Raw genomic sequence first — 15,220 nt, 5'->3', positions numbered from 1 at the left:
CAACCATCCAGTGTTGCTGGGAAAATCCATTCTCCTGCCCCCACCCCTCCCAGCTGCTGACTTGGTTCGCACAAGAACCACAGTGCACTGTGGCTTAAGCCACGGTGGGTTGTGGCCCCCACAGGCACCAGGTTATCAATGTAGGCCCCCCATGGGTCCTGGATGGTTTGTTAACCATCCCAATAAGCCACCTTCACTGGGTTCAGACGACACAAGAAGCCACGTCCGGTGAGGTTAATTCGGGAAATCAGCCAGCACACAACCAGTGGGTGTGGGTGTGGTTAACAAGCCACCTTGACTTGTTAACCATCCTCGTATCATTCAAACCGGGCCCCTGTAAGGATTGCAGTGAAGCTCAGGTGGATCAGGGAAGGCTGAGGGAGGTGGCCGATGATGTCCTTGTCCCTGCTAGCCAAAAAGTCTCAGTGCTTTGACTCTGCGATCCCTGGTTCAGCTACAACGCTTCATGTGCTGGTTGTTTGTTTGTGTTGAGCAAACACTGGGGAAAGCGGATGTCTGCAAACCTTTTGCTTATTTCAAGCCACTGATCCAAAGTCTGCTGGGGACCCATAGGGCCTCATTCCTCACCTCCAGTCTTATATCTTTGAACTGCTTGCATCTGAGCCCTAGATAAGAATGTGAATGCCACTAACTAAGCCGTATAAACGTACATAGGATTGCATTGAGGGCCAGTGTGGCGTAGTGGCTAGAGTGTTGGACTGAGACTTGGGAGATCCGGGTTCTAGTCTCTACTCAGCCATGAAGCTCACTGGCTGACGTTGGGCCAGTCACTGGGCCTGTTCAGACGACACTTCAGGCTCTGTGGTTAGCGAAACTGTGGTTCTCTGGGGTTAGCACTAACCACGAGCCATGCTGTCGCACACAACACTTTATGCCATGGTTAGAGCCACTAACCCTGCTACAGACGGTCTGACCCATGGTTAGTGAGTGAGCCGGGCTTAGCAGAACGCATCGCACAAGTCACCTTAAACCTTGCTGCTGCATCAAAAGCTTTAACCAGTAGGATTTAAGGTGTCTTCTGAACAGGCCCACTGTCTCTCAGCCTAACCTTCCACACAGGATTGCTGTGAAGATAAAATCATAGAATCATAGAATAGCAGAGTTGGAAGGGGCCTACAAGGCCATCGAGTCCAACCCCCTGCTGGAGAGGAGGAAGAGGGAGAGGAGATGGAGAGGAGGAAGAGGGCCTTGGATTCCTTGCAAGAAAGAATTCCTCTTGAATTACTTCTTGATCATGGTTTAGAGACTCTTATTAAAAAGGGAGAGGGGAAAATGGAGATCTCCTCTATTAGAGATGCTGCTGGCATCATGGGGGATGAAGCATCCTGGCCAACAGAGATTAGCCAGAATACCGAACCAGAAATGACAGGTTTGGGGGGCAATGCCTGTTGCTAGGTAACAAGAGCGGAGGAGGGCTGTTGCATTGGTCCCCTGCTTGTGGTCTTCCCAGAAGCACCTCTAGGAAGCCACTGGGGGAAGCAGGATGCTCTATGAGAAAGACCTTCGGCCTGACCCAGCAGGGATCTTCTTCTGTTCCCGTGATTAGCAGAACTCTCGGACCTCCTGTCTGTATGTAACGCTATAAATACTTCTCCCCGTCTACTATTATTTGTCTTAAATGAAAGGGTTGGCTGGTGACCAACTCCATATGGACCCAGTTGGGAAGTTTTGAGCTTTTTCTGTGCGCAGTGAGGAAGGAGAAGGAGAAGGTGTGAAGGGGGAGGAAAGTTGTTGTTGCCGATTGGGAAAGGGGTTGGCAGAGCTGCAGGGATGTGGGTGGCTCAGCAGGACACCAGTGCTTTCTGGCTCAGACGCTAATCCAAGGAGGAGGTGCCTAGCCTAAAGCACATTCCAGTCGTAGAAAAATACATAAAATAAAGAAATGCCGGCCAAAAATGTGCATTGCCCCCATAGGCTAAGGCGTTGTGGGAGATTTATGTGGCATTGCACCCTGCAAGTCAGTTCCCTATTGTATGTCTAGGATTTTTAAGTCTATTGTGTTTAGAATGTTGACCTGAGTGGGTGGAGATTTATGTATTTTATTTATTTATGTATTACTTTTTTATACCGCCCAATAGCCGAAGCTCTCTGGGCGGTTCGCAAAAATTAAAACCATCATAAAACAACCAACCGTCTAAAACCACAAATACAAAATACAGTATAAAAAGCACAACCAGGATAAAACCATGCAACAGAAATTGATTTAAGATTAAAATACAGAATTAGAACAGTAAAATTTAAATTTAAGTTAAAATTAAGTGTTAAAATACTGAGAGAATAAAAAGGTCTTCAGCTGGCGACGAAAGGAGTACAGTGTAGGTGCCAGGCAGACCTCTCTGGGGAGCTCATTCCACAGCCGGGGTGCCACAGCAGAGAAGGCCCTCCTCCTAGTAGCCACCTAAGATTGAATATCTTAGGAGTGGGGAGGAGGATATATAATGGACTGACTTAGGAGTGGGGAGGAGGATATATAAGGGACTATGACTGAGGTGATAAGGGGGGGTGTTGTTTTTAAAGTACTTTGGTTCAAGGGAGAATTAGAGGATCAGGGTAAAGAGGGGTGTCTTTTGAGTGTAGTGTGCAGATAGTCAGTTGGTGTGTATTAAACAATCCTGATAATAAAGTTCAAGAGTGAAGGTGTGAGAGAAAGGAAAGCATGTATGAGAAGAGAGAAAGGATTGGATGAGAGGTTTGAACAAGGGTCTGAAAAGTTTTATTATGAAACAAAGTTTGTGAACATGGAAATAAATTTTTATTCAGTTTGGGGGAGAATTAGAGGATCAGGTTAAAGAGGGTTGTCTTTGGAGTGTAGTGTGCAGATAGTCAATTGCTGTATATTAAACAATCCTGTTAATAAAGAAAGTTCAAGAGTGAAGGTGTGAGAAGAGAGAAAGGACTGGATGAGAGGTTTGAACAAGGGTTTGAAAAGTTTTATTATGAAACAAAGTTTGTGAACTTTGAAATACGTTTTTATTCAGTTTGTTTTACTACCACAAAAATCCCATGTGTCTCCTTGGCATTTATCATTTGCAGTGATATACATATAACACCTGTTCTGACATTAATTCACCATCAGCGCATATAATTCACAGCACATTATTTTATTCCTGAAATTATTCCTGTTTAACCCCTTTCTCCACATAATTTGTAGAAAGGTGGTGTTTGTCCCTCACCTCAGGCTCATAAAGTGGTGGCGCTTAGCGTGAGCAGGGAGTGTCCGCGGACAGGCCTGTTGTAAAGAGCCTGTGTCGTAGTAATTTGCTCCTTTTCGTAAGCGCGAATTTGCGCAAATGTGAATTTGCACAAATTCGGGAAATCGGGGGAAAATCCGATTCTGTCAACGAGGGGGACAATGGAACAAAAGGCACCTGACAACCTGTGAAATGCAGATGGAATGGATTTTACAAAATCCATAAATCCCTAATCTTCAACAATATCGCCCCGGTTATTAAAAATGGCTGAATAGCTGCTCTTGGAACACATGCATCATCCTAAACATTGTTAACGGAACAGGTGAAATCTGTCTTTGTAGTGCGGTGTAGCTGATGGAGAGGGATTCTTGAGTATTTGGCAAGTGAACCAAACAGCAACGAACCCTAAGCCCTATCTGGTGAGTAATCAGGACCATTCTTCTTTGCATTTTTATTTTAAATGTCCTCTAATTCTCCGCAATTCAAGAGGAACTTAGAACTACGTGATTGATTCCACTGTTTGGGTTTGCTCTGCAGTGATACAGTAGAGCAGGGGCGTGCAACTTCTGGGAGGTCCAGGTGGGGAAACAACTTTGCTCCCCCCACCGGATCCCATTGGAGCTACAACCCTGCCCCACTGAAATATGGGAGTGCACTTCCCAGTAGGACCAAATTACAGGGCTAAATGACTCCATAAGTTGTGTCCATGGATATTTCCCTTTCTGTTGTGTCATCCACCAAAAATTCAAACCACCACGTTCTCTGTGGCTCACACTGAGTCAAAGGCTTAGACCAGAGCTTTCCAAACTGTGTGTCGCGACACGTTAGTGTGTCAGCTGCAGTGTGTAGGTGTGTCATGCGAACGTAACAAGAAACCTCTGAGTCTATGTGAAATAAGCAATACCAACTTGCATGCATTTTTACGCAGAAAAGGTGCCGATCAGTATGGTGCACCAGTATATTCCCCTTCCGTCGTATCCGTGTATGCACACCACGGTCGAGGGATCATACAGGTACTGCGCATATGCAGTATGCATAATTGGGTCAAAACAGCTGATTCTGCATCACTTCCGGTGACGCGGCTGCACCTGAAGTGACGCATTCGAGAAATTCCATGGGTCCAGTTTTTTGATAGAACACCGCGCTCGATCGCAGCTCGACAAAATTGGTTCAATGTGAAAAGTCTTGGAAATGTATATTATTATCTTGCAAATCATATATTTCTAAAAATATAAATGAAAGGTTTTCATGAGATATGTTGTATCTCCACACATTTCATTATTACAATTTATGTATGTGTCCGTATCTCTTATAAGGGGTTAGTTTAACCTCCGGTTTGCTAGTAAAACTGAACTATTGTATCACGAAATGATGCATGTCTAAAAAGTGTGTCACCAACATGAAAAGTTTGGAAAGCTCTGGCTTAGACAGCTGACTCCCTCTCCCCACCCATTGAGAAAAAGGATCGGCACGACGCCCAGACTGCAGCATGCGCGACACGTGCGTCTTCACAAAGACCGACAGGGCAATTTCCGGGCCAGAAAAGCTTGGGGCCTTCTTCTGGTCACCCACTCCTTGTCGGTTTTGATCGGTATGTCGCTGGAAGGGGAAAACCACCTGCACTTCACAGGGTAGAATCCACCTCCCCTGGATTCTAATTTTGCTGAGGTTGTTTGTTGGTGGGCAGAAGGGTGGTTGGGAACCTGTGGGTTGGTTCCTGGATGATTTGCAGCAAATTGCAAAGGTTTCTGACTCTCAATAGTTTTACAACAACACCCACCCGTCCCCAAATTAAGCTGTTGGAATCCCTGATCTACAGTAACTCCCAATATAAGTGTGTAATCGTATGTTCAGGAAACCAGTATATTTGGCTCATTGGGTGCAAATCCTCAGTCTCAGAGGTCAAGTACGGATTTCCTGGAGTCCCAACCCGGCCCTCCGGTGTTCCCCAAATGGCCATGCCCCTTTACAGATACTTTGGTGGTTTTCTGGCCTTTCTGCAGTTTTCCGCCTCTGTTCTAAACAGTTCCTTTCTGGCAGCAAGAGCTTTAAGCTAAAATATGCTGCCGTTTTTGGCCACACCTTTTTGTTTCTGGCTCCGCCCACCACTGGTTTGCAAAGAGCTTCTCCAAAGTGGAATTTGGCCCTTGGGCTGAAAGAGGGTCAACCCTGCGGTAGGTAACAGCTTTGCCCCCCGAGCCAGGATGTTGCATCTGGCTGTTCCCACCTTTATTGCTTTGTACCCAGCTCTGAATATGAGCCAACAGTGTGATGTGGCTGCAAAAAAAGCAAATGCTATTTCGGGCTGCATTAATGGAAGTATAGCTTCCAAATCGCATGAGCTACAGGTTCCTCTCTATTCGGCCCTAGTTAGGCCTCATCTTGAGTATTGCGTCCAGTTCTGGGCACCACACTTCAAGAAGGATGCAGACAAGCTGGAGCGTGTTCAGAGGAGGGCAACGAGGATGATCAGGGGTCAGGAAACAAAGCCCTATGAAGAAAGACTGAAAGAACTGGGCATGTTTAGCCTGGAGAAGAGAAGATTGAGGGGAGACATGATAGCACTCTTCAAATACTTAAAAGGTTGTCACACAGAGGAGGGCCAGGATCTCTTCTCGATCCTCCCAGAGTGCTGGACACAGAATTATGGGCTCAAGTAACAGGAAGCCAGATTCTGGGGGGACATCAGAAAAAACTTCCTCATTATTAGAGCAGTACAACAATGGAACCATTTACCTAGGGGGGTTGTGGGCTCTCCCACCTTAGAAGCCTTCAAGAGGCAGCTGGACAACCATCTGTCAGGGATGCTTTAGGGTGGATTCCTGCATTGAGCAGGGGGTTGAACTCGATGGCCTTATAGGCCCCTTCCAACTCTACTATTCTATGATTCTATTGGTGACCCTTGGAGCCCATAGCTGTCTTTGGTGGACCTTCGAAACCTACGTGGTGGGGACAAAGTGCTACCTTGGGAGTTGTACGGCTTCAACCCATGCTTAAGTCTCCCACCTCCACTGTATAACGTCCTGACGGTGAATCATGGCTTAGTTTCTGTTTTTTGTGATGCTAGTTATGCAATACACCGCAGCAATCCGTCCGTGAATCCAGATTGGTAAAACACCTTGTCCTTTTGGACCGCCATGTTTTAATTATCTTGCACCTCTTGGCAATCGCAAAATAATAATGCAGTTATAAATGAGAGGGTTAATTACTCTCCCTTTCATTCCCTGTACTATGGAGCTGACATTATCCTAGGTGTTGGTTTTCAATTCTGCTTTCTGTTCCAACTCTTTTGCTTGCAATTATGCCGTTCCTAGGCCCGTTGAAGTTGTCGTTGGCGGTTTCGTACCCTGTGGCTGATCACCTTGTGTCTCTTGGTTTTTACAGAGCTGGCAGTGCCACAGCAAAACCACAAGTGACTTCGCATTTATTACCTCTTCGAGTCTAGTAGCCACTTCTGGGCAGTCCAGTGACAATAGGTGCGTTTCAAAGGGCAAACTAGGGAGATCAATGGAGCACAACGTCAACTTGGTGGCTTAGCTCGTACTGATTCTGTTTTTGTGTTTCTTCTGCAGAAATGTGTGTCTGTGGGACACCTTGGTGTCACCATCTAATAGCCTCATACATGGTAGGTTTTACCGCAATATATCTTTGTGTAAATAAGGTGGCTTGTCTCATGTGTGTGTTCTGGACAGGTATTATCTGATGCTTCCCCAGCTGCAGAGGTTGGCCACTTTATGAACATAACGCTGGACTAGCCAGGCCTTTGGTTTGATCCAGCATGGCTGTTCTGATATCCATGCCTCAGAGAAAGAGGCTGCTCACACAACACCCTAACGCACACTCAGTGGATGAGTGTGGTTGTTTTGAACCATGGATTGTTTGTTGAACCGTGGATTAGCATGATGTCTGAACGCAGCCAGGATGGTTTGTTGACCATGCAGTGTGTTTCATTTTCTCAAATAAGCAACCTTGAGAACCCCTGGTTTGTTGTTGAGTTGTTCAGGGTGGATCACAAGACACCCTGGCTGCATTCAGACAACATGATAACACACCCTGTGGAAAACGTGCAACGTTCAGACATAGTTCAACGAACATCCCACACTCAAAACAATCCATACTTAACCATGAAGTGTGGGTTAGCGTATTGTGTGAACATACCCACTTCTGCATGAGACTCCCTGTGCAGTTAACATCTTACTTCTGAGTAGATGGGCATAGGAATAAAAAAAAGGGGGGGGAGGGGAGGGAATAGATTTTTAATTAAAAACAATCCTTATTGCACTGTTAGTCACATAAGATTTTTTGAAGACGTTTGATCACTAAAGAATCTGTGACATTATGCTGGCTTCAAGAACCTGGAGATGATCCAACCTTCCTGATCCATTACAGGGGATTTAAACACATCCTAAGGCCCTGCAGCTACCCTAAATTCAACATAGGATTGTGCTCTGAAATGCCTTATAATGGTGTGATAGCGGGTTGATTGATCTTCCATTTTAGTGGCCCCATTCAGAAGGTGGCTTTAACCATGGTGGTTAAGCCAGAGAGCTGGGCTGTGTTCAGAAGACACCTTAAACCATGGCTTTAACCACCATGGTGAATAAGGCGTTTTGCTTTATTCACCATGGTTAAAGCCATGGTTTAAGGTGTCTTCTGAACACAGCCCAGCTCTCTGGCTTAACCACCATGGTTAAAGCCATGGTTTAAGGTGTCTTCTGAACAGGGCCACTGTGTTCCACTTTGCCCCAGCAGTTTTTCAGATGCATGACGGACCGAATCCTTTCTTTTCTTTTAAAATTGAAAACTTCCTTATACAATCTGGCACTTCTCTGCACGCCTCCCCCTCCCTTCCTCCTAGAGCAGGTTGGAGTTTGTAACGAGATATGCCTCCTGCCCTCGGGTCGCTGTCTGGAGAATTGAGCGGCCTCAAGAATTTTACAGGCTTTGGCCATCCCTGTGCTAGACTAAACATCAGCTAATCAGTGCGATAACAACGCAAGCCTTGCCAAGCATGTACCGATGAAGCGGCCTCCACCGTCATAGGCTGTGCTTGGCCAGAGAGCGTAGAAAGGTTACGAGGCAGGCCGAGTAGTGCAGGGGAGGCCGGACACAGGATCTCCTCGCAAAGGTGCAGAGAAACAGTGAAACTGGTGGACGGGATCCCAACGCTGAAATTCCGCTCCGTCGTCTTTGATGGCAAATCCTTTAGTTGACACGCTTTTATTTTTATTTTTAATTTTTCTTCAAATTAGATAGATTCCCAGGCCAGGCAGGTGCTTCCACTGCTCAAATTTATTTATTTATTTATTTACAATATGTATATACCGCTCCCCATTCAAAATTTCGGAGCAGTGTGCAAGATAAAATGAGAATAAAATCAGAGTAAAACCCTTTAAATTAGATTTTAAACGAAGCAAAATGTACAGTAAACCGTGGCTGGTCATTCTGGATCAGACCAAGATGAACCCTTGGTCTGATCCAGCAGGGCTCTTTTCCATTCTTCACACAGCGCATAGTTAAATTATGGAACTCACTGCCTCAAGATGTAGTGATGGCCACCAATTTGGATGACTTGGATAAATTCCTGGAGGCAAAGGCTATCAATGGCTACTAGCCCTGATGGTTGTGTGCTATCTCCAGTATTCGAGGCAGTAAACCTGTGAGCACCAGTTGCTGGGGAACATGGGTGGGAGGGTGCTGTTGCACCATGCCCTGCTTTGGTGTTCCCTGGCCGACGGCTGGTTGGCCACTGTGTGAACAGAGTGCTGGACTAGATGGACCCTCGGTCTGATCCAGCAGCGCTCTTCTTTCGTTCTTTCTATTTAAATGATGGTCAACTTCTTATGGCTACTGAGCTTGCTCAATCCTTGTTGAGTCGTTTGGGGAAAGTCCCCCCCCCCACTTGGATAGATGTAGATATCAACAACAGTACGCTCTTTGGTTCCATTTCTGTCAGGATTCAGCATTTATTTACAATATTTATATACTGCTCCACATCCAAAAGATTTCAGAATGGTGAAATCTTACATTTTATAGAATAAAAGAATAAAACCACCATATTAAACAATTGCTCTTTTTAAAAGAAACAGAGTTCTGATAAAAGCCTGAGTTCTGGTAAAACTGCGGAGAGTCACTCAAGGAAACAACAATGTCTGCCTGACCTCCAAAGGCAGGGAATTCCATAGGAAGGGGGCCACCACACTGAAGGCTCTTCTTCTGGCGGACTCCAGAGGGACCATAGGTCCATGTGAAACCACCAGGAACATGCCTTCTGATGACTCAGTGCCCGGGCAGGTTGTCAAGGGAGAAGGCGCTCTCTCACGTATCCCGGTTGACGCTTAGAGGGAGTGATAACCCTGCTGTGTAAGGCTTGTGGTTTATACAAACTGCGCCGTTGTGTGTTTTCCCTTTAGCCTTCACTTGTCACGATCATGGTGCTACCGTGCTTCAGTATGCACCAAAGCACCAGTTGCTCATTTCTGGAGGCCGGAAAGGGCACATTTCCATCTTCGACATCCGACAGAGGCAGGCCCTTCACACCTTCCAAGCGCACGACTCCTCCATCAAGGCCCTTGCCCTAGACTCCTCCGAAGAATGTTTTTGCACAGGCTCCGCGGAAGGCAACGTGAAGGTAAGGTCGCCCGATTGTGAGCTGCAGGTCCAAACAGAAGCAATGGCGAATCGGGTCCCTGGCTTGTGCGGAGCGTCTCCACGGATGCGGGGGGCTCTGCTGTTCAGACCGTCAGCCTTCCCCATGGACAGACTGCCGACAGTGCTCAAGGGACAGGCGGAGCGGGGCTAGAGTGCTCCTTCTTCTCACAGGCTTCCTTCCTGCACAGACTGAACTCCCGATTAGGGCTTGGGAGCTGGCTAAATGCAGTCTCACGTCATAGCGCCAATGGCTTTCCAAGACGTTTGCTCTTTTCTTTGCTTAACAAATCCCAGCAGTTTGGAACACAGGAAGGTGCTTTATACCCAGACTATTTGCCCATCTAGTCCTGTGTTGCCTGTTCTGACTAGCAGCAGCTTGCCAGCATCTCAAGCAGAAAACTTTCCCAGGGTCTGTTACCACAGGGGTGGGGAACCTCAGTGCCGGGGGTCCAAGTCCGGCCCTCCCAGGGTCCGAATCTGGCCCTGCAAATTCCTGAAATGACCAAAGTCCTTTCCTTCAACCACCGGTCATTGGGTGGTTCCTTTGCTTTTGTGCAGTTTTTCACCCCATCCTAGAAGGTTGAAATGACTTCACACAACATCTTTCTCTACACAGTGGGAAAACTCCATTCAACGGTTGCTTTTGTGTGACTGTGGGCTGCCGTGGAGTTGAGTAAAAGGCAACACGACGGTTGATTGACAGTTCCTCCACCCTCTCTCCTCCCCCATTCTTCCTGATGGTACCCCATCAGCCATTGCTACCCCAAAAAAAAATCCCAGGGGCTATCCTAGAGTGGCACTCGTTCCTTTCGGCAATCTTGCCAGGGAACTCTGTAGCCAGTGGGAAAAGTCCACTCAATGCAACGGGAAACTCCACGGAGCCCTCCACACAACTCGCAACAAAACGGTTGTGCAGGAACTCGCCTCTACACAGCGTGGGGTGGAGTTTTCCCACCAGATAACACATTTCTCAACAGTGGTGTAAAAACTCCACCGTGGAGTTCTAAAACCACCATTGAGAAATGTCTTGTCTGATCTGAGCCACTTATTGCCCGTAAGAGCTTCAAAGCGATAATTGGCTGGTATTTTTGTATCTTTGGCCCCACCCCTTCCCTTCAACTCCACCCACTGCTGGACCACAGCCCTCAAGAGGTTCTCCACAATTGAATTCAAGGGTTGGAAGGGGTTCCCCATCCCTGTGCTACCCGAGATTTTGTGAACTGGAGATGGTGGGGATTGATTCCGAGACCTCCTGCCCACACAACGTGTCCTCTGCCCCTTCGTTCAGGGGATACAATAAGATAACCCTGGACCCAATATCTACTGACTGGGTGCTTGTTTGCCATCCTCTCGTTGTAGGTGTGGAGACTGGCAGGCTACGGTTTAATCCACTCCTTTAAACACGAACACGCCAAGCAGTCCATCTTCCGCAACCTGAGCACGGGGGTCATGCAGATTGAAATGGCCCACGGCAATCGCATCTTCTCCTGTGGGGCGGATGGCACCCTGAAGATGCGGGTCTTGCCCAACGCGTTCGAAATCCCTTCAAGCCTTTGTGACATCCTGTAGACGTTGCTGCTCGAACCCCTTTCTCCGAAGGTTCAACCTTCCAGGGGGAAACGGAGAGTGATGCCATGAGCGATTGAGAAGAGAGGCTACCATACTTTGCTTTCAGAGTTATCATTGCAATGCTATAGTTGAATCCATGGGAAGGGCAATGTTTTGACTTCAAAAAAAAAGAACACCCACACATTTGTATTGTTTTGAGCACTGCATCTATGGATTGATGGGATAGAAATGCATGCACTGTTGTCAGAGTTGATGTCCCAGCGGAGTGATGCTCTCTGACCCGTGAGCCTTGTTTACTTAAGTCAGCACAGCGATGCTTGTTCTCCTGCAGTTGCAGCAAATACCTAAAGTAAGCTCTTTTTTTCTTTTGCCACTCATTGGAAGCATGTCTGCCTCTTTTCCCCCGCCATTTTGAAAATAATTTGTCATGACAAAGGGTATCCCAAGTGAGTGTGATTTTATGTTGTTGTTTATTCATTATTATTGTTGTTATTATTATTTTGGGTCATACCACTACAAAAATGTGATGACCACACAATCCATGGACTAGTGTGCAACAAGGAATGTACTGTGGGCTACCACGTATATTATTTGATGCTGAGATCCTTTTCTCTTCCTCCTCCCCCCCTTCCCCAAGTTAGTATTAATGCACAGTTGGTACTGTAAATTGCACAGAAGCACATTTCTCAGAACCGGTGGAGTTTTCCTTAAATTGCACACTTATTTTTGCTTTTCTATCTCTTTGGGCAGTAGATCTTTTGAAACGCACAGGGCTGCCATTGAAAATGGAAGCCCTGCGTTGCATTCATCTCCCCCCCTCGATGACTTTTAAGGACAACTTACCTCTATCCTGTTATTATAATTTTGTGTATTTCTCCACCTCCCTCTCCACACCACTGTCTGGTGAGGGAAAGGAATCTACTAATGTAATGACGTCAGGATAAAGTACGTTGTACTACACATTACGGAGGGCAGGAGCAAATTCAACACGGTGCTTCCATTTTCATTGGTAGCTCCAAGTCTTTCGGAACATGGAATTCCTCCCTTTTACTCCTTTACCCCCATTTTATTTTCCATCCTACCTTTTCCATTAGGAATGTATTGTGAGCACTAAGTGTTTGTAGTGAAGAGAAGCCTATTCCTAGTCATCCTTTTGGGTTTTGTTTTGTCCAGAATAAAACAAAACCAAACTTCATTAAATAAAGCTGTAGAAGAAACTACTGCTAGACCCCATCTAATGCCGCATTTCAGGTGAATGTCAGGCGTACATGTGGCCAGCTAGTAAATAGTTGACAAGATTGGTAATCTCAACTGTTTCCGCAGCATATTGTATAAACTATGCAGAGGTCAATATTGTTTGCTTGTAATATACCAGCTATCGTTTGTCATATTTAGATGTATTTTTCTCTGTTGTAAACAGGAAAACACATTCTTACTAAGATAGCAAAGCTGATGTCTGTGTATTTAAATGTTAACAAATTGTAATTCCCCCCCCCCATGAGAATTTTGGTGTCTGTGCTGTATCGTATAAGAGGGGGGGAAACAGATGGGATAAAATGCACCTTTTGTTTAAAGGCAATTTTAATTGCAAGCTGTGAAGTATGTATAGGAGAAGAAAGCAAATGTCATTTGTTAGTTTTACCTTTGTAAGTTAAATAAATTACTTTTATTTCACGGAACACCCTGGTGCCTCTGTCTTTTGCACTTCACTGCAGTAAGCAAGAGGCTTTAGGACGTTTAATTGAAACCAGTGCCCCCAAGTGATCCTTCCTCCCTGGAGATTCCTGGAGGAGAAGGCTATCAATGTCTACTAGTCGTGATGGCTATGTGCTACTTCCAGTATCAGAAGCGGTGAGCCTACGTACACCATTTGCAGGGTGGGGGGGAGAGAATGTGCAGCAGGGTGCTGTTGCTCTCGTGTCCTGCTTGTGGGTTCCTGGTCAACAGCTGGTTGGCCACTGTGTGAGTAGAGTGCTGGACTAGATGGATTCTTGGTCTCATCCAGCAGTTTCATCTTATGTTCTTACGAAAGGATGGTTAAATGCATGTTGGCAGGCCATCCGTTTCTAATGAAAGGACGTGTTGATAAGCCTCATGAAGGAAAGGACAAGGAATAGTATGACGTGTTCAGAGGAGGGCAACCAGGATGATCAGGGGTCTGGAAACAAAGCCCTATGAAGAGAGGCTGAAAGAACTGGGCATGTTTAGCCTGGAGAAGAGAAGACTGAGGGGAGACATGATAGCACTCTTCAAATACTTGAAAGGTTGTCACACAGAGGAGGGCCAGGATCTCTTCTCGATCCTCCCAGAGTGCAGGACACGGAGTAACGGGCTCAAGTTAAAGGAAGCCAGATTCCAGCTGGACATCAGGAAAAACTTCCTGACTGTTAGAGCAGTACGACAATGGAATCAGTTACCTAGGGAGGTTGTGGGCTCCCCCACACTAGAGGCCTTCAAGAGGTAGCTGGACAACCATCTGTCATTGATGCTTTAGGGTGGATTCCTGCATTCAGCAGGGGGTTGGACTCGATGGCCTTGTAGGCCCCTTCCAACTCTGCTATTCTATGATTCTATGCACACATTTTTCTAAGGAGGAAAATGAGCCAAAATATCGTACCTTGTAGCACCTTAAAGACAAATCGCTGTATTCTGTCATAGGCTTTTTCCCAATAGAGTCCACTTCATTTGATGCACGGCATCTGACAGAGCTCTGCACATGTACCCCATGGAACTTGGTTAACCTCCATTAGAGGAGCCGTACCCAACTTCGTGCCCTCGTCATACATTGGACTAGAACATCCATCATCCCCAATTGGCATGGCCAGCCAGTTTGGAAAAGGCTGGTGCAGAGGCATCTTCCCCAACCTGATGCCCTCCAGATGTTTTTTGGGACTACAACTCCCAGCATTCCTCACCGTTGGCCATGGTGGCTGGGGCTGATGGGAGTTGGAGTTCAAAGGTTCTGGAGGCACCAGCTTGGGGAAGGCTAATGAACAGCATAGACCCCTGTAAAATCCTGGGTATCATCTTCAGAAGAAGACCAGGCCACTATCCCGCAAAGTTTATTAAACCTTTAAAATGGCAGGGGATTGGAGAGGTGGGAATTCCAGTGCCGTGTTCGTTCCTGCCATAGCTGTGCCTTCTTCCTCATGGTTCCTAGACCCTGTCCAATTAGTTTGACGGCTGGCCAAAATGCTCTTCCTCGGTGGTGTCCCCTTTACTTGTGGAACTCTCTTGAAGGATATACGGTTGGCCAACTTCTTCCCCTGTTATCTTTCATTTTGGTCTGCCTTGGTGAAGGCTTTTTTTTTTTAGTCTACTGTGCCAAGTTTTGTGCCTTGTAATAGTCTATTAACTGGCTTGAATGTGAACTCTTCGCGTTTTGAATGTTGATCTTCAATTGCTGGCCCTTTTTGATTCACAGCATCAAGGTCCTTGGCCTAATTTGGAACTAATGAGAATAAATTGAAGAAGAAGATTTACTGGTTTTGAGAGGCCTCAGAGAGGGTGCGGAAAAGTCACTCCTTAATTGCTAGCACTGCTTTTTGAACGTTGCATTGTGTTTTAATATCTTTGTAAGCCACTTTGGGCTTCCAAAATTTAATTTCATTTAATTTGCAAAGTAGCCTTGGAGTATGATAGATTTATTTGAGAAGTTATCTAGTGTAGCCCTTACAGTTGTAATACTTTGTCATGAACCCCTGTATTTTCCCCAGATGGCTCCCAGAACGTTCCCTTCATTGTTGACTTTTGCAGCCTTTTCCTTTGGGGGAGCTCCCCACCCCACC

At 46.2% G+C, this 15,220-nt stretch overlaps 1 protein-coding gene across 2 annotated transcripts in view; it reads left to right on the top strand.

The window, feature by feature from the left end:
* The window catches only part of DMXL2 (Dmx like 2), a 96,217-nt gene extending 83,112 nt beyond the window's left edge, over window positions 1-13,105 (top strand). For both annotated transcript variants that reach the window (XM_063142503.1, XM_063142502.1), the window contains 5 exons: window positions 3,554-3,631; window positions 6,597-6,688; window positions 6,785-6,837; window positions 9,626-9,843; window positions 11,223-13,105. In XM_063142503.1, the coding sequence (XP_062998573.1) occupies window positions 3,554-3,631; window positions 6,597-6,688; window positions 6,785-6,837; window positions 9,626-9,843; window positions 11,223-11,432 (651 nt within the window). In that variant the 3' untranslated portion in view covers window positions 11,433-13,105. The remainder of the gene's footprint in view (window positions 1-3,553; window positions 3,632-6,596; window positions 6,689-6,784; window positions 6,838-9,625; window positions 9,844-11,222) is intronic.
* The last annotated feature ends 2,115 nt before the right edge of the window (window positions 13,106-15,220 follow it).

This window comes from Elgaria multicarinata, chromosome 16 (assembly GCF_023053635.1).
Source record: "Elgaria multicarinata webbii isolate HBS135686 ecotype San Diego chromosome 16, rElgMul1.1.pri, whole genome shotgun sequence".
In the NCBI taxonomy this organism is placed as follows: Eukaryota; Metazoa; Chordata; class Lepidosauria; order Squamata; family Anguidae; genus Elgaria; species Elgaria multicarinata.
This window is presented reverse-complemented; position numbering and strand designations above follow the sequence as displayed.